The 23,279-nt window shown below is 39.5% G+C and overlaps 1 protein-coding gene across 1 annotated transcript in view; it reads left to right on the forward strand.

The window, feature by feature from the left end:
- Window positions 1-13,046: 13,046 nt before the first annotated feature.
- Window positions 13,047-23,279, forward strand: part of RIMS4 (regulating synaptic membrane exocytosis 4) — a 99,108-nt gene continuing 88,875 nt past the window's right edge. The window contains exon 1 of the mRNA XM_081947010.1: window positions 13,047-13,367. Within this exon, the coding sequence (XP_081803136.1) occupies window positions 13,271-13,367 (97 nt within the window). The 5' untranslated portion in view covers window positions 13,047-13,270. The remainder of the gene's footprint in view (window positions 13,368-23,279) is intronic.

The raw sequence follows: 23,279 nt of genomic DNA on the forward strand, positions 1-23,279 counted from the left end.
GCTGCGTACACAAAGCACACTTGCGTGCAAAGTGCAAGCTCAGCAAACTGGTTGTTAAACCGGCAGCATCCCACCACTGCTCTCATCTTTCTGGATACCTGGGCTTGCAGAAACAGGAAGGTTTCTCAAACAGGTGGAATTCAGGAGTACAAAGGATGCAAGTGAGTTATTATTTGATTTGGTAGATCATCAGGTAGCATAGCATTACATTAGATGAACAGTGTGAGTTCCAAACTGAAATGCCATGGCTTCTCATAATTTCTTCAGACCTTAGGCGTTTATCCAACATTTGGATTTTTTTTTAAAGGCAAAGGGACTGTAGCCATATTGAGTGAAATATCTACCAATTGGTAGTACTTAGATAAATACATACATGGGCCACTTTCAGTTAAAATCAAGAGCACTGAGCATCCATTCACACTTATTTATTTTTAATCAGAGCATGCCTCCTTTAAAAGAAATGTCAAAATGCCATTATGTGAGATGGCTTTGGATATAACTGGGTCTATTGTTTAAGGATAACAATAGAAATAATAGCATTCATCCTGATTCTGTGATTCTATGTCATTAAGTTTAAAAGCCCAAACAATGCAAGGGGGGTGGGGAGACATTTACTGGATGGCCTTGTTGAGAGGAACAGACAAACAGCAGAAAAATCTAGCCACTAGCTGCTGAGATTTTTTATCTTGGCAACAATTCCTCCCACAGCCCTCTTTGGTTTAGTTTTCACCCCTTTTCCAATCTATTAATTCTCATTGTCCATCCTATTTCTCAAAATGCTCATCATATATACTCTATTGAACAGTGTTGCAGACATTTTCAAAGCTAGCATCTTGCAGGAGAACCTACTGGTAATTACATGGGCAAAATTATTCTTTTTTTGGCAACAATATGAAAATTCTCTGCCATTGCGTTCTTTTGGGGTGCTGTTTGTATGTGTACAGAGGGGATTTTCTTTTTTACTTCATAGTCTAGCTACCAAACTAAGGATTCCATGTGTTCTTTGATCCAAATGTTAACCATGTTTGCCCCTGCGTAGTTTTTTCAAGATCGGCCAAGGCTAACTAAGTGCTGCCAATGACATCATTGTTAATTTTGATTGATTAAGTACCATCATGTTATTGTTGACCACATAGATAGATTTCTCTTCTCTGTCTCTAACCCAGCCTTCAAGTCTTCCAACGATGCATCCATCACAGGGGTGGGTTCTGGTCGGCGTTGCTGCCGGTTCGCCCTTGCATGCATTGGATGCACAGTTCAATGGCAATTGTTCTGTGCATGCACAGACTAAAAAAAAAGATGGTAGTGGTGACTGCGATGACCGGGGAACTGGTTCGGGGGCATGGCCAGTCTGGGTTGCTCCTGGTTCTGCGACCCAGGCCGGCATACCACTTACTGGGTCGGGCTGGACAGCCTCTCGGGGCCCCTTTTACTTCTATATTAAAAAAGCCACATAGGCAGAGTTGCAGCTTGCAAAAGACCAGGAAGTGAGTGCCTAACCTCAGAGTTCAATAGTTCTCACAAAACCACAAGGTTCAGCTAAAGGTCGGTTAGAGACACCTAGTCAGTACCTATGAACCAAGACAAAAGGAGAAGTAAGACCCTGCCTATCTACTTATAAGGCTCTTTCCTCAAGGTAACCAATAAGAAGTGAAGTTAAGCATTTCCGTGTACATTGCTCTTAGAAAGGTATAAAGCTTATTGTCTTTTCTATAGGTTTTTGTCCAGATGTTATAAATTGTTACCCCTGTCTGGACCTTTTAGCCAAAATAAAGCTTATCTTGATCTCGCAGTCCTATCTCTTGATTTTCTGCAACATTTCTTCTATCCATATGATGTTACAATGGTATATTCCTCCTTATTTTTTCATTTATACGTGAGAGAAGAAAAGATTCTTGATTTTCTCAGTATTGATCCATTAGTTATGTCAACAGTAATTATTTTTCCAATAAACTCATATTTTAAAAAATTAGCACATATACTCAAAAGTATTTTCTAGAATATATTTCATGGGCATTGGAAGGTTTTAGTGAATGAACAAGACTATGCAGTTCACTATAAATAGCACAGCAAACATTAATTGATTAAATTCATGTGACAGACTATTTATTGTTTCCATCCCAGATAAAAATAGACCTCTCTTTAACAAGAGCAAGTTCTTTAGATCTGGACTTTCAAATGCTCACTGTTAGGCCCAAGTTAAATACATTTATCCTATCAAAGCCTCATTTCACTCCCCAATTCCTTGTTCAGGTTTTCAATATATTTGCTATGAAGCATCAAGACCTACAGTTAGAAATTACATTATAATGGGATTGGATTTTCCTGCCTGTGTAAATATTTCATTTCATTTTATTTATTTTATTATTATTTTTATTTGTATCTCGCCTTTTTATTATTTTTACATAACTCAGGGCTGAGAACATATCAAGTACATCTTCTATTTTCTCCACAACCACCACCCTGTGAAGTAAGTTGGGCTGAAAGAATGACTGGCCCAAATCACTCAACTAGATTTCATGACTAAGGCAGAACTAGAACTCACGGTCTCTTAGTTTCTAACTTGGTGCCTTAACCATTAGATCAAACTGGCTCTCCATATACAGTACATTACATCCTTCTTTCAGTATTTTCCGCTGTGTCTTTCAATTGCTATAATACGTAAGCTCATTAAATGTAGCTTTACACCTAGCAATGCTGCCTTGTGGGTTTGGTGAGCTTGGTAATGATAAAAACTGTCTGAGTATTTCTATTCAGTCATGGTTTTTATGCTTTTTGGTGGAGAGGTTGCATATTACTAATAGTCGGTACAGCTGAAGATTCTAATTTTAAATTCAGCTCAAGCAGTCTGAACTCTGGAATTGCACAGGAGATGGATTCATACAACATAGTATAATGGGTATTATACCATGGGTATTAAACCATAGGACTGTGTGTTTATTTAGTACACATCATATAGTATTCTCCCTTAAACTGCCTGCTGCCTTCCAGATTATGAGAAGTCATTTCTTAGAATTGCTCCACAGCATCATCCATCCCTGAGAATTCTGGGAATTGTTCCATGGGAGTGATGACTGTCTTAGCTGGGGAATTTACAGGATGCTTTTGTTTATCATTATTTAGTTATTAGATTTGCCTTTATTCCCCTTTTACAATTAATACAATAATACAATACAATAGTAGAGTTGGAAGGGACCTTGGAGGTCTTCTAGTCCAACCCCCTGCCTAGGCAGGAAACCCTATACCGTTTCAGGCAAATGGCTATCCAACATCTTCTTAAAGATTTCCAGTGTTGGGGCATTCACAACTTCTGGAGGCAAGCTCTTCCACTGATTAATTGTTCTAACTTTCTCCTCAGTTCTAAGTTGCTTCTCTCCTTGATTAGTTTCCACCCATTGCTTCTTGTTCTACCCTCAGGTGCCTTGGAGAATAGTTTGACTCCCTCTTCTTTGTGGCAACCCCTGAGATATTGGAACACTGCTATCATGTCTCCCCTAGTCCTTCTTTCTCTTAAGCTAAACATACCCAGTTCCTGCAACCGTTCTTCATATGTTTTAGTCTCCAGTCCCCTACTTACTCAGTACACACCAGAGGTGGGTTCCTACCAGTTCAGACAGGTTTGGCTGAGTAGGTAGTATCTCGGCCTGCCATGTCCCCAAATCTTGTCTTTTGCTTCTGCACATGTGCAGAAGCATTTTTTAGTACTGTGCATGTGTGCATTGCATACACTGCGTGCATCAAATGTGCATGTGCACAGCGCATCCCTGAGCAAACCGGCAGTAGCAGCAGCTGGAACCCACCCATGGTACACACCCTATTCTTACTATCTTAACAGCATAGTTAACTTTTAAAGAATCAAAGCAAGTCTACTCTTGTTCATTTCCATGTATGACATAAATGTAGAGGTACTTCAGGGGTGGGCTGGTATTGTTTCACCTGGGTTCGGGAGAACCCATAGCTAACGTTATGGCCGGTTCAGAGAACCTCCGAATCTCACCCTTGGCTGGCCCCGCCCACCCCTCCCATCCCAGGCATCATCATGCGGACCGTTTTGGATGCAAAATAAGTTCAGGATCTGTGCAGAGGCTTGGGGGAGGGAAAAAATAGGTCTCCTGGAAGGCTGGAAATTGGCCCATTTCTAGCCCCCAGAGGGCCTCCGAAGCCTGGGGAAAGCAGTTTTCACCTTCCCAGAGGCTCCAGGAAAACCTCCAGAGCCTGGGGAAGGCAAAAACGCTTTCCCCCACCATGGTGCAGGAGGTCGACTAGGCCGAGTCCACCATGGCCACACCCACACAACAACCAGGCAGAGAACCCATTGCTGAAATTTTTGAAGCCCACCCCTGAGATGCTTGTGTTCTGATGGAACTTTATCATGGCCAAACTGAGTTGTGGATTAATTTTCAGATTTTCAATTAATGATATTATGGTGTGAAGAGATATATCTGAGATGCAATGATCTTTTGGGGAGCTATTTAATGTGCGTTTTATTAACTTAAAATATAATTCAGCACAAGAAGCAATGGATGGAAACTCAAGGAGACAACCAACCTAAAACGAAAGATAAATTTCCTGACAGTTAGAACAATTAATCACTGGAAAAAAATTGCCTCCAGAAGTTGTGAATACTCCAACATTGGAAGGTTTTAAGAAGAGATTGGACAACCATTTGTCTGAAATGGTATAGTGTTTCCTGACTGAGCAAGGGGTTGGACTAGAAGACCTCCAAGATCCCGTCCAACTCCGTTATTTTGTTATCCTATAAAGTGTTGCACTCGGGAACCTTTTCCTCCTACCCTTCAAGCATTCCTGGGCCACCTTTCTTCCACATATACCATGAGGCCCTAACAGGTGGGAAATTTACATGGAATTAGATTTAAATTATGTCCAGCCACTGTGCTTGTTATTCTTTGGGGGTAAAGTGCTTATTAAAATTCAGACAGTTGAAAAAGCTCCTGTCTTTTCAACACTGCCTCTATTTGTAACACTGCCAGAGATATGAGTGGGAATGAATGAAAGTCATGTGAAGGAAGCAGATTGCCTGCACAATAACCACACTTCCAGTTCTGCTAAGTTTTTTATTATTATGTTTTCCATCTCCTCCTATACATAACCCAAACGTCTGTTCCACGTTTTGCAAAAGAAAGCTATATGGGTCAATCTTTTTTCCCCATAAACAAGCAACTTCTGCTTTTGCATACGCAAGCAGTATCCATTTCCAAACATAACAGAAACAAAGCTGGCAACAGCTTCCTATCGAAAATCAGCTGAGATTAAGGGTAATGAATAAGGTAACAAAGGAGGCTCACCTGGTAATACCTTAACAGGATTTCAAAAGTCATGAAACACTGAATAATGAAATAATTTATTGCCAAACAATACAGAACTAGGAAGGCACAGCTTGCCAAAGAGAGCAAGTGATTAACTGGGTATTCAGATTCAATAGTTCATATGGAAATGGCTTCACTGAAAACAATAGCTCAGAGGTCCTTTACCCTTAAGCTAGAAACAACACATGCACATCTGTATGGATTGATGCAAAATCATCTAACACAGCATGGGGAATAAGTAAGTGGATTGCTGATTTTGCCACTTCAGGAAATGGAAATCTTCATTCGATTAGATTTTTGTATTCTTCTCCAAAACAAAACTATTGAAATTGTAACTGATTCATTAGGGGTTTCCACAGGATATTATGGGAAAAAAATGGTATTGTGGCTGCCATGTTATCTTTTTTCTTTTTTTTTACCATACACCATGGACACCCCTGGGCAGGCTTATCCCTTCACTCCTTTATTGTTCTGGGTCTGAAATCTTTATATGTACATTGTACAATAAGGCACAGAAGTAAGTGCAAAAGCTGGTTCCTAGATTAATAAAATTCAGGAGATGTTGCTTTATGGAAGCATTTGGGTATCCTTTTCTTCTTCTAGGTTATTCAAGATAGTATGCAAGATCTACCATATTGAACAGAATATTTGTTACATCTAAACATATTTATTTATCAGATTTCTTGTCCATTATTACATCATATGGTTCCAATATTAGTAAAAGTCCAATAGTACCTTTTCTTAAGAAGCCTCTGCAAATCCTAGAAAAGCCAACTGAAGAATGAACCAACATCTTGTTTTTCATTTGAAGTTTGAGTCATTCAGTTTCTCTACAGCAGCAAGAGATCCCTCCACCCAAATCGAAGCATATGATGCAATTGTGCCTACACTACTTCTGAGTTTCCTGGATGAGCAATGCTCATCTTCTGAGGACAGCTGTCACTTTTGACCCACTGCCAGCCTTTCTGAATGGGTTTCAAGAAAAGACAAGGGCAGGAAAGAGCACTTCAGAAGGAAAGACTGGAAGAAGCTTCCACATTTGCTGAAACCTTCGGCTGTATCTGTTTCATTTAAACACTTATACTCAGTAGAAGTGGAATTCATTAAAAGATTAATGGTTCTGGAATTCTTGCAGAGTGCTTTTTATAGGCAGACTGCTTGGATGTCCAGTGTTTCATGCCTACATGAAACAACATATTGATACCACAAAATATAAGACCCTGATGATTAATCAGTTCTACTGTTTCCCTTGGTTCCAGTTGCTGACTGTATTGTACATCATACCATTTATCTGTCAAACAGTAAATGTAGATGTTGAAAATATTTTAATATATAAATTAAAATAGTACAATAGATTGCCCAACTAACTTAAAAATCAGTGTACAGTTTATTAAAATCAAACACTTCCTTGAGAGACGGTATGGTATCCCACATCTTTAGGGTATCCTTTCTTCCAGAACTCTTACTTGGACACAATTTTCATATGTTTCCAACTTTCTCTTTTTAGGAAAAGCTGTTGAGAAGGTGATTGGCTTACAAGTCCAAAAGGTTCTGGGTAAAATGGATTATCTTGGCCCCTTCCACTCAGGTTACAGGGTACAGTTCTGAGATGGCACTGACTGCATTTATGGATGATTTGCGGGGGGAGGGTTGGGCAGTATGGAAGGAGAGCATCCATTCTAGTCCTCCTTTTAATGCGGGTTTTTTTAACTGTCTATATGATGTAAATTGTTTACCTCCTCCGAGTCCGTGTTTGTGTATCTGTATGTATGTTCTGTATGTACGCCTATGTGTTTTATATATTTTCTATGTTTTATATGCCCCATTGTACGCCGCCCCGAGTCCTACTTGGAAAGGGAGCGGCTAATAAATTCAAACTTATTATTATTATTATTGGGGCTTTCTATGTGATTGATCATGATAGCCTATTTGCATCTGTTTAAATTTTCTGATCATACAGAATATATACTGATTTTTGAAGTTCTAAAAACCCTGGTTATGTCTATTTCCTGGACACAGTATGCAATTCAAAAATGATCCAACCATATATTTGGCACACCCCATCATGAAATGGGGATATTAATGAGGTGAAGGATTAAACCAAATATGAACCACTGAAGAAGAAAAGGGCAATGACTACAGTGTTCTGCCAAGAAAATTCACAAGGCATTCATATCTAAGACAATAATAACAACATGATATTAGAAGATGAGTCCCCCAAGTTATTCTTTTTAGGCATCCATCAAATGGCTGAGGAACAACAAAGTGCAAGTGTGAATAGCACTAAGGTTTATCCAGTGGCTGGATTAAAGCTGTGTGGTTGCTGATAGGCCAAGAAGCAACAGGAAAGTTTAAGGCTGTAAAGATACTGCTGATAACAGAATATCAAAATCATGCAAATTTCTTGTAAGAGCAGAAGCACCAAGATTGCACAGTATCATTCTGGTAATGAGCTAGCTGAAAGAGGTAATCTGATATGAGAAGAACATCAACTCTATTGCAGACAAGAAAAACATTGAGTATTTCTCAATTTCTAATTATTAACAAAGAGGTGTCAAGATTAGTACTGGAATACAATCCCCCAAATGGTATAATTATCTCAGTTCAAGTTCAAGGCCAGTGAATTGATGTCATGGTGATTCATGTCTATGCACCAATAGAATTTAGAGAAAACAGATTAGTTTGATGGTAACTTGCAACATCTTCTTGATGCAATGCCTTAAAAATATATCATACTAATTATAGGAGACTGGAATGCTGAAGTGGGAAATGAAATGACATCTGAAATAACAGGAAAATTTGTCCTTGGTAGACAGACTGAGAGTTCTGCTGAGGAAATTATAGTAAATATCTTCTTCCAACCTCCTAAACAATTACTTTATTTATATGAATATCACCAGATGGACTCACAAAATCAAATTAACTTTGTATTGTGGAAGTTAAAGTAGAGAAGTTATTTTCAATCAGCAAAAACAAGATGTGGTGCTGATCATGGCTCAGATTATGAATGCTTTGCAAAACAATAAATTAAACTTCAACCATAATAATGAGACAATAAAATATTATCTCAGCAATATTCTACATGACCGAATATTAAGGTAAAGAACAAGTTTAATGGGTTAGATGTCATTAAGAGGGTGCCTGAAGAGTTTTACTCTAAAACTCACGACAAGATTAAAGACGAAGTGAGTAAAAAATATTCTGAAAGCTGTAAGCAAAAAAATGTAGACTATTTTCTGCTGATACACTGAAAATAGATGAAAAACAAAACAAAGAGAAAACAAAAAGCAAGTCAGGGAGGAAAACATGCCCAATAAAAACTGGATTCCAGAAAACATTGAGTCTTAAAAATTCATATCAAAAGTGACTGTAGATATGAAAAAACATCTGGTTCTTGGTTGGTCTAGACCAGGGGTGTCAAACTCAATTTCATTGAGGGCCACATCAGGGTTGTGTTTGACCTTGGAAGGTAAGGGGAGGGGGTGGGCATGGCCATGGCAGGCATGGCTATGGCGGGTGTGAGATGGGACCATACCTCCACACACATGGTTTTATACACTTATAAAAATAGAGAGGCATATATTTCTGTCATTTTATTTTTTAATACTTACTTGATCACCTTATGAAAGGGAGACCAGATCAAGAAACTGACTCCGTAGGAAGACTAGAACTATAAATTATTGACCTAGGCCAGTGGTGGGTTTCAAATGTTTGTAGAACCTCTTCTGTAAGTGTGGCCTGCTTTGTGGGAGTGGCTTGTGGCCATGTGACTGGGTGGGAGTGGCTTGCCAGCCATATGACTGGGTGGGTGTGGCCAACTTGTAAAATGTGGTGAAACTCACTTAACAATGCTCTTGCTTAGCAATCAAAATGTTGGCTCAGACACTCTGGCATTTGAAGCACGCAAGTCTTAAAGTTGTCAAGTTACAAGACCTTTGCACCCCTAACCCTTTAGAAAAATAAAACCCCAGGGGTGTTCAAACTTGACAGCTTTAAGACTTGTGGACTTCAACTTCCAGAATTCCTCCTCTCGCTCTTCATCTTGATGATGTGAAGACGGACGGGAGGAGGGAGCTGGAACCGGTTCTAAACGGCACTGTAGATTTGTGGAGCTTCTTCTATAGAAGAGGTTAGAACTGGCAGGAACCCACCCCTGACCTAGGCTATAGTAGCAGAATCCTGCAAGCCTGAAAGGTAAAATATTTTACCTTTCCTCCCTTTTATAACCTTATGAGTCAAGGATGGCTTCCTGGAGGCGCCGTTTTGGACCTGGATGGCTTCCTGGACCACCTGGAGTCCTGTGCCCCATTTTTGCTGGCATAGTCACTGCGGGGTAGTCCTTTGCTATTTCTATGCTGGCCCTGCTGGCCAGGTCTAAGTACCAGTGGGCCAAATCTGGCCTGTGGGCCTTGAGTTTGACACCCCTGGTCTAGACCAAATTTTGAAGTGTGGAAACATCACAATTACAATAAAGAAGTACATTGTCAGGACTTGGGAAAATCCTCAGTTATAACAAGAATCAAGATAAAGCTAAAATATTTTGCTTTACTAGTTCAATAATACAAAGATAACACAAAGTCAGAGGTTATTGGAAAAGACTCTGATGTTTGGAAAAATGAAAAGAAATAAAAAAAGAGACTAATAGGAAACAGGATGGCTAGGTACTGTCATTAACATCCTAAGGACAGCTTATTATACTAATTGACAATCCAGGTAAAATTATGTCTATGTGGTCAGATAAAGTCAAAAGTGACCAAAGAACAATAGACTCTCCAATGATATATGTGTAGATAAGAGTGAGAATGATACACTGAAATATTGGAGTTGCTTTACATTAAGAAGAGACAACTACTGGAATGAAAAAACAATGGGGGGGGGGGGTTGGACAGATTCATGATTAAAAAAAGTAAAACTAAATTCTTAAGTTTCAGTCAGAATTCTCTATATGATGCTCATGAGCATCAATTGACCTATGCCCATCTCTGATACAGGCAATTTAAAAAACAAAGATGGTAGATATCTTTTTTGACTGGATATATGTACTACACAGAAAAACAAAGATAAAGATTAATTGAAATGATAAGGATCATCTTAACCTGGAGGGAACAGTGGTAGCATCCTCACCCAGACGATGTTTTGAAAAAGGAGTATTTTGTGAACATTCATGTTCACTATCTCAGGCATTTTTCACGCATATTTAAGGTTTTCAAGGCAGCTATTTTAAGAATGACCAATAATGGTATTTTTAGAAATAAACCAATTCTCATTTTTTTATATCTGAATCTCTAAGTTAAAGGATGACAGTTTGAAAATATGTATAAAGAAATGTAATAAAAGATAACAATATGAAGAGGTTTGTGCTGCAACTGATCTTTGTTTGTATTTCATTCTTCCATGACCCAAATTTGTTTATTTCTTACTTGTCTTTCTTTTACAGTTTTCTTAAAGCTTGACCACTAATCAAAAGTTAAATATTACAGCAAAGCTATATGAGCCTGGATTCTGATTATTTCAGCGGTTATCTTCTACTTGTATATATTAACACCTCATTCATTCAGCTGACCAGGGACGTGCGGTCAGGGGAGGCAGGGGAGGCAGAGCCTCACCGCTCTCATCATGAAAAGAAAAAAAAAAGGGAAAAGGGAAAAGGCACACGTGGTCCGATTCCTTGCCTTCCTGAGTCAACATGAAGGGGACCGCAGAGCGCACTCCGCCAGCTCGCACTCCGTGGTCCCCTTCATGTTGACTCAGCACGCTCCATGGTCCCATGGCTCGCGCTCCGCAGTCCCCTTCATGTTGACTACCTCAGCCTCCTGCACACGTGGTCCCATTCCCCGCCTTCCTGATGATGTCACCAGCCTCACCAGCCATAAACCTCACCGCACATCACTGCAGCTGACATGTTCAAACTGATAGCATTGCTATCTGAAATCAATTCAAATAGATATGTATATGATTTAAAAAGCGCTGTTGCTTTTCTAGAATAATATATCCTATTGTTACTTCCTTAGCGGTCTTTAAAAGGTTTGGCCGATGTGATATCTTAATTTTTGTGCAGCATTTTATCTATTTATTCCTCTTTTACCCCACCCTCATGATTTATAGTGGTGATGGATTTATCCTGCCCCCTTTAAATCTCAGCTACCTAGCTACACTTGGAAGTCTAATTTCCGTTACAATGACTCTGGCATTTCTGACCTACTGGCCATAAGAGGCAGACAGAATCAAAGATTTATTCTGTCTCCCCTCTATCACTTTGCCTCTTCTCTGTAACGTTATTTCGGGATGGGTTCCTTCTCCCTTTGCTCCCAGGCCTTTACATACAGTATACACTCTTACATTCTGATTCTCCACTTGGCAGGATGCAATTAGCTAGGTTCTGGGCTTTCTATGTCTCTATAATGTATATCCTTAAACAAATCTTTGTGTATAGTTAGAAATCCTGTTCCTCTATTGCTCAGTTTGGATTCCTTGTCTAATGTACCTACAATTTTTTCCCTTCCAAGTAAACCTATCAGCAGGGCATTACTTTAAGGAAGGAAGTTTCACCAATTTATCTGGGGATTAAAGATAAATCCCCTCCCCTGAAGTACAGCTCAACTCCTGGTAACCACATAAACATTCCTAGGACTGTCCACAGCTTTCTTCCAAATATGTCTTTTGCCTCTTCCCAGTCTAGTTTACAAATGTACTATGCTAACCAAATGCTAACCAGGCCTGACTCTGTTTAGTTCCTAAGATAGAAGCCATAGCATTGAAAATGACCAAAGGGTTATCTACTCCAAGCTTCAGCCATCCATGAGAGGTGGAGGTCCAGAGATGGAGAACCTACAGCCTCTCTAGACAGGTTGTCCCACTGCTCTATAAATCCTGCCACCATGAAGTTTCTTTCTTGTGGGTTTTTTTTAAAGTCCAAGGTGGTGCAACCCCTATATTGCTTTTTTAATTCAGGGAGCCAGGTGCTGAAGCGACATGTAGGGCTTGCCCTTAAACAACACTCTTTTTTCTCCAGCCATCTGATAGTGCGGCTAAAATAATTCCAGATGATGGATGGTATTTAATATTCCATGTCGCGCTCTGGAGCCGAACTTGACGAGCCGAAAACTGGGGAGTGGACTCCGAAAGGGAGGGAGGGGGGCGCTCGCGCCTTCGCTTTTCGCTTAGCAACAACCCCCGGCCAACCAGTGTGGTAGCTCAACCCCTTTTAAGACTAGCGTCTCTCTCTCTTCCCCCCACCCGCCCCTTCGCCTTTCGCCAGCCGGCTACGATTGGAGGCGCTGCCTTCCAGGAATGACTTCACGGCAGACTCCGCCCCCGATGCTGGAGTGAATGAAGGAGCGGAGCGAGAGCAAGCATCCGCCGCAAGGAGTTGCAAGGGACGTAATTGACTGGGAACCGGGTGGCGGAGGCGAGGGCGTCCGGGGAGACGGGGACTGAGCAGCAGGTGGTCCTCTCGTCTGCCTCTGTGGAGCAGCGGAAGCTTCTTCGGTCCCTGGCGGCGTCAGCAACTTCAGCATCCCAGCACTGCTGCATCCCTCTGGCCGGGGCGGCAGCATCAGCCTTTTCCCGACAACAGCAGCATCCCTTACCCCAGCCTCCTCTTTCCCTTGAGTACCACTAGCCTCGGCTTATTCTCTCTCTCTTTCTCTCTCTCTCTCCCGCCCCGCCGGCGTTTCTGCGGCTCTATTCCATCCTCTCCCTCGCCGCCTGGGTCCCGGCTCCTTTTTCCTCGCCGTCTCCCCTTCCCGTCTTTTTTGACTCGCTTCAACCTTTCCTCCTGCCGCCCTTTTCTCACCTCCCCGAGGCCCCCCTCAGCAGCCAAGACGCCGCGGGCTGTACTCCGAGTGAAGAATGGGGCGTCGAAGCTGGCCAAATCCCAGGCAGCGGCGGCGGCGGCGGCGGCGGCCGAAGCCACCGGCGGCGCCCCCGGCGCGGGGCTCTTCATGGAGCGTTCGCAAAGTCGCCTCAGCCTGTCCGCCTCCTTCGAAGCCCTGGCCATTTACTTCCCCTGCATGAACAGCTTCGATGAGGAAGAGACGGGTAAGATTGGGGGGGGGGGGATAAGAGGACCAAGTGGAAGGGGGGACACACACACCTGTCCGCTGTTTGGAGAGGGAGTGGGGGAGGCAGGAGACCCCCGACCCGCTGGAGTGAAGCCCAGGAGGTGGCCTACCTTACAGGCAATGGGGTACCTACAGCTTAAACTCATCCTCCCCTGAATAAGAGGCACCAACTTTCTCCAACCAGGTGCTAAAAGCCTCTGAGCCTCAGACAGTAGGATGGTACCCATGGGAGGATTAGTTTTGTTCTCCCTCCACTGTGAGGTGTTTTTTGGGGAGGGGGTCTCCATTTCTGGCTGAGGGTTAGAAAAGAAAAACAGGGTGAGGAAAAGGCTGCCTCCAGGAATGCTCCTCGTCCTTTCCTTATGGTCTACATCAGCGTGCAAAGGGAACGATTCTGTGTGGTTTTTCCTGCTGGGTGCATTTCAATTTCCCACTGCAATGGTGAAAACCATCATGAATGGAACTAAAAATGAGGAAGCTTACAGTCTGGAAAGGCCGCTGGCCGAGGAAGAGTTCACCCACTTTTGTGAAAGCTTTTCTCCCCTGTGATGTGTGGAAGCAGGGCACGGGTGAAATTAAATAAGCTGGTAGGAAACGAACAGGTTTCGTGTTGAATGAGCCAAGGGCATCTTTTGGATAAATAACCAAGAAAGGGAAAAGTGGAAGCCAGTCATGTCAAAGAGAAAGAGAGAGAGAGAAAGTAAGTCAGGGTGCCAGCTTTACCCAACTTCAAGCCTTCCAGAGATGTTGAGTGACAGCTTCCGCCCAATGTGGCCATTAGCTGTACTGGCTGCTGCTAGGAGGAGTTGCTGTTCAATAATCAGGTTGAGGAAAGCTATAATATGCAGTGGCTGAATTCTAGAGAGGAATGAATGGAAGGTGGGAGTAAATGGTGGAGGAGGCTAATATATCAATGAAAGTGCGTTATGGGATAGCAGTGTTCAAATCCAGGGTGTGAATAAGATGTGTGTGTGTGTGTGTGTACAGTTTCCTTCTCTGAGTTTACAGAGCTAGGGCTGTAGCATGACTGCTATTAGCCTGTAAGACAACTGTCTGCAAACTGGTGGTCTCAGATATTGAACATGAGCTCCCATGAGGCTCAGCCAGCATGACTAAAGTGTAGAATACAGGATGGACTAGATTTTGAAGTTTTGCTGGCCAATGGCACGGTCATGGATGCGCTGAGTCAATTTCTACCTGAGTCAGTATGATGACAATTTTATTTAATCTGGCTAATTCTTTTTTGCAAGCTGCCAGATGCAGCTCTTTGTACATGTTGTCTATGTGTCTTGTGAAGCATGCTGTGATGGATTTCAGAATTACTGCGCATAGGATTAAAGGGTCATTTTTACCCATAATCAAACTCCTTACCTTTTGATTTTTACTGAATTCAGTGTATTTATAAAAGCATCACACATATTTTAATCCTTTTATTTTACTCCTCAGCCTTCTGAGAAAAACACTGAAATGCAAAAGTTTAAATATGATGAAAAGGCCTCATCTGACAATGAATCTTTCCAAGCATCCTAAACACCAGTTGTTGTCATATACTGATTAAGAATATATTGATTTGGCTCTTTGCACAGCAAATATTTTTATACATATAAATAGTTAAATCATGCTAATTGAAGAACAATGTTTTAATGTTTACTTAAATTTGCAAATTAAAAGAAAACTTTATCCATCACTATAGTGGTAAACAACTACAATAAAGATTCTGATTCAATTATTGTATCAATGTGGCTAAAATGCAAGCAAATATATGCATTGTAAAAATAATACCGGATGTGAAAAATGCAATCTGGGGCTTCGTTGACTTTGAAAAGCTGAAGGATCTGTTTTATTATTATTCCTTTGGAGGAGCAACATGTCTGCTTCCTGAGGGAGAGGTAAAAGCATTAATTAATGGATTTACTCAATTAATGGATTTACTCAAATTTAAAATGCCAGGTGTTAATCTCATAGATACACTCTTTATGAGCCAGTACTAGCTACCTCTTCCAGTATAACTTACATTTTGTGGACCAGTGAGATTGATTTGTAGAATCAAAATGAATTTTTTTTTAATTAATTAGTCATACATTCTTATATTCTGGGATCTAGTATTGAAGCTGTTCTCCAGATTAAAGTTTTTGAATGTGGGAGAAAAAGTAAAAGCACCTCTAACGAAAAAATCTTATCCTTATTGTCTTTCCTTGATATTGTGTAGTAGCTCTGTGCTATGGTTTTTTTTTTTTTTGATGAAAGTATAAAATGGAAAGTGAGTTTGTAGATTTGCTTGCTACAGCTACATGCAAACTGTTCTGCAGAATCAGAGTTGCCAATTAATGAAGATAAATGTTCACCCCATACTATTGGGTCAACTCTGTTGGCTGCCTCAGGCAGCAATAAATGCTTTGGGAAGGGACAAATTCAGAATATTTTGAGAAGGCTATACCACCTGCCTTCCACTTCTAGATTTATCTTGCCATCTCCAAGCAGTGAAAGTTACCCGTCGACAGCCTTTTGAGAAAAACTGCAATATTATTGCTCTTAAATTCCATATTTGGACTGGATGGCCTATAATTTAAATTCATTGCCTTAATAAAGTACCCTGGATCTTGTCTGTAAACTTGTGGCCATACATTACAAGTTTTCATTTAGTTTAACAGTAACCTTCTTTTGATATCTTACTGCTATTTTCATATTTCTTTTCTAGCTATCATTTCTAATCCTGGGTTTCTCTTTTAAATAATGGTTAATGTGTAACCCTTGTAACCATTGGTTATTAGCTTTATTTCTAATTACTATTTCTCTAATGTGACAACCACTGATAATTCCAAATTTCTTTGTCAAAGAGTCATTTCCGAAGAAGCAACATATGTGGAAAGGGGAAGGATGAGGCCAATTTGATGAGTAATTGGATGGAAATGCACGTATTAAGCCTTCCTTTAAGGAAAAGGAAAAGTATCAGTATCAGCATTGGTGTATAGACATTTGAGTCCATTTTGATTGACCTTGTGTTTACTGTCTACATAATCTGTGTTATGCCTGACTGCCCCTATTTTCTTGCCACTTGTGTGATTCATGCACATGGTATGGCAATCACTATTAAATGCTTGGTTTTGCTTGACAGCAGGAGTGATAATCTTACCCACACACACATCTATGTTACATGCACTTATAACCCTCATCCAAATCATTGATGAAGACGGTATAGGATTTCCTGCCTAGGCAGGGGGTTGGACTAGAAGACCTCCAAGGTCCCTTCCAACTCTACTATTGTATTATTATTATAGTTGTGGAAGAATACTGGCGTCCTAGAATAGCCTCACAAATAAGTACTCACAAAGGGCATCACACAGAGATTTGTATCTGCTTGAAATCCGAACATGGACAACCGGAAATAGAAAAACATAGGCTGAACAAATACTTTCATTAACATAGCTAATCACTTGAAAAGAACAACTGGACAAGTCAGCACAGGAATAATTGATAACATCAGATATGAGAACATTCTACCTGGGTCAGAAAAATCTTATATTAGGCTCTAACTTAAAATTCCCCAATTGTTCTAGGGCTGTGGCTCCAGAAGTAGAATACCAGCTTAGTAGAAGTTGATTTACATTTATCATTTCATCTTTCAAATGTGTATTCTTTTATTAACTTTATCTGCATTATCAGAGGGATACAATCAAGATCACATGAAGTGTTAATACTACTTTACAATGCCTTGGTAAGGACACACTTGGAATACAGCATCCAGTTTTAGTTGCCACAATATAAAAAAGATGTGGAGAGTCTAGAAAGAATGCAGAGAAGAGCAACAAAGATGCTCAGGGGACTGGAGGCTAAAACGTATAAAGAATGTTTGCTGGAATTGGGTATGTCTAATTTAATGAAAAGAAGGACTAGAGGTGATATGATAGCAGTGTTCCAATACCTCAGGGGTTGCCACAAAGAAGAAGGATTCAAGCTATTCTCCAAAGCACTTGAGGACAGGACAAGAAGCAATGGGTAGAAGCTAATCAAGCAACTTAGAACTGAGGAGAAATGGCCTTATATTACAATTAATCAGTGGAACAACTTGCCTCGAGAAGTTGTGAAAGCTCCAACGCTGGAAGTTTTTAAGAAGAGTTTGGACAACCATTTATGTCTGAATTGGTATAGGGTTTTCTGCCTAAGCAACTGGTTGGACTAGAAGACCTCCAAGGTCCGATATTCCATTTTATTCTACTTCTAAATAATAATATGAAACAAAATAATTTGGAAGGTGTGCATGCATTTGGGTAGCTAATTGATCATAGCTTGATGTAGACAATGTGAAAAGAACAATATAATAGAGAAAATGTTATATTTCTATCTTTTTATCCCTATTTATTAATGGAGTCAATAGTGATATTAAGTTAGTGATTCTAAAGATTTTCTGTGTATCCTGTCTATATACATTTATGTGTGTTTGTGTGCATGTGTTTGTGAGCGCATCACTTTAACTATAGAACAGGGCGAATAAACGAGAAGGTTTTTTGTGTTATTATGTGATCAGATGAAAAGAGAGCAATGTAGAAAGCTCTAAAAGGTTGCAGTTCGGTTTCCATAAATCCTAAATTGCAGAGAGTGAGTTGGTTGAAAAGACAAAAACGGATACAACATTAATATATTTTAAATAACTACAATGTACCACACACATGCTGCCAGCAATAGGTTACTGGGCAATTGTATTGTGTCCTCCCATCCTTTTTAATTGGGGGCAGAGTAATAAAACCAAACCACCCTGTGATCTGTTCTGCATGGGATCTAATGTTATTCTAGAGGAGTGCTAACTTAAGCAAATAACTTAATGTTGGAGGATAAATTCCTTTTTAAAGCAATATCATTACCCTGTAATGCCACTCCTGTTCTCATAATTCCTTACATTTTCCCCATTTTTTCCCTTGACACCATTTTTAATATTATGCTATGTTTTTTTTTTGAACAAAATTTTATTGGTTTTTTAAAAAGATAAAGAGGAAAGGGGTGGTGGAATAGGTTACAAATTTTGGCAGTTGCAATATGTAGGAGGTGTCCCCGCCCCCCGTACTCATAGTATTCATTTAAACATAACATTTGATACTAAATAACAATACACCAGATCTACAGGACACGGGAGGGGCCGGAGCCCTGCTGGCGGGGGGAGAAGGGGCAATACCAAGAAAACTCAGATCACAAAAGTGAGCAAGAAAATCTGTTTGATGTAAATTGATTGAAATTATTATTTGAATTTACATGCTGACAAAATATTGTTATTTAGTATTATGCTACGTTTTTTGTGTACAATTCATTTTTCATGCAAATACACTGGGATTATTGTTATATACTGGGATTCAAATGATTTAGCAACCGGTTCTCTAATCTAATGATTTCTTCTAACAACCAGTTCACCAAACTGCCCAGAAAGTTAACAACCAGTTCCCCCAAAGTGGTGTGAATGGCTGAATCCCACCACTTAATGACTTTAACAAAGTCAAGTGTTTTTTTTGCCAAACAAATTGATTTCATGACTGATATATGTCATTTATTCTAAATTGTACTTTGTGAAACAAGAACATCTTCTGGGTCATATTTCTTCCATTGCATCTAGAAAAAGATAAGATAAAATGCATGCCCAACAGTAAACCTTTAAGACGTTTCTCAAGGATTAACAGAATGAATTACTATAGATTAAAATTTCTATAAATCATGTAAATATAAATATTTATACAGACAGTTAAAGCAATCATGACAGTCCTGAAACAAATGGATAAAATAAACTATGCAGTAATTTAATAAGGAGAAATAGAAGGAAGACTAAAGGAAAATCAGCTCTGCTTTGTTAGAAATTTCTGGAAAGATAGACTGCAAGAAACTCCATATAAAATAATGGTTTTATAGCATTTTTTAATGCATCCAAAATACGCTTGCTTATGTTATTTGAGAATCCTTAAGGTAGTCATGGAAAACACATTAGCATTATCATTCTTATATTATAGATGAGAGTTGAAGTTCATGGTTAGTATCTTATTCCAGTAGGTCAAGGCAAATGAACCTTGTCTAATGATCGTGATCAGAGAAGCAGAAGACTTTAATAGCAGATGGAAGACAGAAAGAACAGTCAATCCCACCCGTGACTTAAAAAAAACAAAGGTATTATGGTTGAATTTAGATAATAGACATAGAAAAGGCTCAGAAATCTAGGTGTGTATTATAAGTCCTGGCTAGACCACTCCCCCAAAGGCTGAAAATGTTATTTCCACACACTATTTTGAGAGCTTTTTATATTAGTGTTCTCTGAGACCTCCACTCCATGTTAGCTAATCCACATTCTTCCTCAAAGTGCAGTGCTACGTAGGAGTAATAGCAGCTCTCAAGTAAATTATTCCAACACAACTCTTTGCTGAAAACTTTAAAGTGCCTTTAAATATTGTATGTATATGTATACATACGTACTGTATCTCCTACACTTGGTGTAATATAATCCAAACTGGAGTTTCAGGAATCAGATCCTATGATTGTGAAAATTTTGAGTTGGAGATTGGCTTAGTGAGTGTAGCTTGCAGAGATACTTTAAAGTTCACCTGCCTTTGAGAATCAGTCATTTAAGAGACCCGTGAAAATGCTAGTTTATTAAAGACAATTTTGTAAATTATTGTTGTGATACACTAGGGAACTCAAAGCAGGGGTGGGTTCTTACCGGTTTGGCCGAACCGGTAGTGGTTTGGCAGCCTGGGTCACAGGAACTGGCAGCAACCCAGGCCTGCCATGCCCCCAAACTGGTTTTCTGGGTGGTATCGTAGGCTTGTAGTTTTAGCCATCTTGTTTTTAGCTTCTGCACATGTGCAGAACCATTTTAATTGTGTTGCGCATGCAGAACCATTTTAATTGTGTTGCACATGCACAGGGCACATCAAGTGCACGCTATGGCGCACACTCAAGCGAACCGGCAGTAGTGCCTGCCGGAACCCACCCTTGACTCCAAGGTCACAAAATTGTTGCTATACTCCTAGTGACTATGATATACTCGTACTTCTGAAAGTGGAAAGATAGAGAATAAAAGTAAGAGTAAGCCAAAAAGCAATGAACTTGAAACTTGCTTGATCCCAATGGATTCACAAGCAAGCAAATGATTTGTAAGCGCAAGAAACCAAATGGTTGCTACTAAGAAATTATGTAAGAGCTCTAAACTAGGATCAATTATTTGTCGCATTAGAGCTGTAATCTCCCTTCTCTTTTTCCTGTAGTTTGCACTGAGGATTGTTTTAGAGAAGTATTCTATAAACTGGGCTGTGAGCCAGAATTTCAACTGATCTGTATGGAGATTAGTTGCAGGGGGATTAAAATATTAATTCTTAAAGACCTACAAAGTTTGAACTGGCTTATATGAAGGAAGATCTTGGATGAGATGTTTGAAAGAGGTCTTCTTCCAAAAGATGCTATTAGGTTTAGGCCAAGATCATAGTTGTATGATAGAGTTTGGCTTGCAGAAAGTCCTTGGATTTTCAATTTGAAATGACCAGGTATCAAGTGATAATAAATCTGAACCCTTAGATGGTTTGATGAACAATATTTTCATCATTGATTAACTTTTTGTAGTTATGTATTTTATACTTTTTATTTGTATACTTATTTAATTTCTCACATAGTGGAGAAGAAATCCAAAATATACCAAATAAAATTGTTTAAAAATGATTTTAAAGTGTTTAAGAAAGGTCTCTAGGTTCTTTGGCAGATGTTCTGAAATAAATATTAATAGGACAAATTCATGTATGCATAATACAGAATCACTAGTGCTTGGCTTTTGTATGTACAATGAGCTTCCATGAGGGCTGTAGCTAGCTGTTTTCAGTATACAGTCATTTATGGTATGGCTGCAAGGCTGTTTATTTGTTTTATTGTTATACCTTTATTATCTTTATAAAAAAAACTCAAGGCAATGAATAACGTAATACTCCTCCCTCCTTCCCCACAACCTTGGGAGGTGGATTGGGTTGAGACAGTGACTGGCCCAAAGCCTGTCAGTTGTCTTTCATAACCTAAGTAGGACTAGAACTCACAGTCTTCTAGTTTCTAGTCCAGCACTTTAACCACTAACAAAACTCTCTATACTGTATGTACAAATGTATGCATTTATATGATAATTAATCCTAATTTTTTAGGCTTCTGAATTGTTTTTACATATTTCAGTATGTTGCAGATATAGTTATAAGCATTTGGTGCCTCTCTCAGAAAGTGTATTGCATGGGAGATAAAATCCTTTATGGGAATAGAACTATAGATATTGAACGTATATTTTATGTACATCTAGGTTACCTTTGTAAAGGTCTGTTTAGGTTGCACAAAAACTTAAATATTGAAAAGCATCACTGTTCTCCAATTTCATTGTTATTTATTTAAACATTTTTCTCCAAGAGCTTAAGACAGTGTGCATATTCTCCGTCCTCTAATTGTATCTCCATAGCACAATTTTGTGAGGTAAGATCAGCTGAGAAACAGTGGCTGGCAAAACACATCTTCTATGGTAAGGATGGACTAGTCCATTGTCCACCATTTAAATATTACATCATATCAAGCAGGGGTGGGATCCTCCTACCAGTTTAACAACTGTTTTGCTGAGCTGCGTGCACGTGCGCAATTTAGAAAAAACTCACCTTCCACATTACTGCTTTAGAGGAAAACAGCTGAGGCACAGCAATCCACTCTGCCGTGCCCATCAGCTGGGCTTTGGGAAAGGAAATATAGGTGAGTATAGCGCAAGGTCGGGTGGGTGGGGCCACATCAAAGTCAGAGCGAACCAGTTCCCCCTCCCAGCTGATAGTTGGAGCTACCCGAACCAGTCTGAACCGGTAGAATTCCATCCTTGATACCAAGCATTCTTCACTTCAATCATTTTTGTTCATTCTGGTATTCAGTGGAACTGGAGAGAAGAGTGAGTTGCCTTAAGATCTGTCTTGATAGTTACTTGAGGATCATAGAACAATAATATGGCAAAGATACTTTGGTAACTCTGTGCAAAGAGACTATTCAACACTACTTTTTTTTTGAAAGATCAAAAAATCCATAATAATATCAACAGTTCATAATTCCCAGAATTCTTTGGGAGAATCGGGGACAAACTATAGGGTTTCCTGTCTAGGCAGGGGGTTGGACTAGAAGACCTCCAAGGTCCCTTCCAACTCTACTATTGTATTGTATTGTATAGCATTTTTTTTCAATTGTACAGCCTGCAGTATAGCTGGGTTTTGTTTTTTTAGCATTATTTAGAACTATGAGGTTCATTAATACTTTCAAATCTTCAGATCCTTATGATAAATACATCATGTTTGATTGGAATTATTAAGCATGCCATACATTCTAGCCAATTAGCAAGAATGCCAGATTGTATATTAACATCTATTTTCGTTAGTGAAGTATGAGTCTATATGTGCTATGATTTAAACAGGAGTAATAGAAGTTGATAACACATACAGGTATGATGAGATAAAGATATAAAACATATTAAAATGTAGAAATCTGTATAGGCTTCATACTGTTCTTTAGGAAAACCATCTCTCCTCTGCATTTTAATGTTCCACATATAATCAGTCATCTTCCATCTGAATAGCTTCCACAAGTAACTCCATTCCATTGAGAGAAGAAAAGGCCTATATTTTTATAAGAATGGGATGAAAACTTGTAAAATTTGCAGTTTATCTCTTTGGGAATTGTAAGTATCGGGAGTGCCCCAAATCATTTGAATAAAATTCAGGGCTTGCTGCTGTTTAATCAATATGCCAAAGTGTTCCGTTTCTTTTTCCAAAATAATCAAACCTTAAATATGCTAATCATAATTTATCCTAGTAGAAATCAGTTTATTCAATTTTTTACTTAGGACTTTGCAGTTCCTTGAAAAATTTAA

Source organism: Natrix helvetica, assembly GCF_964273705.1.
Source record: "Natrix helvetica genome assembly, chromosome: 3".
Taxonomy (NCBI): domain Eukaryota; kingdom Metazoa; phylum Chordata; class Lepidosauria; order Squamata; family Natricidae; genus Natrix; species Natrix helvetica.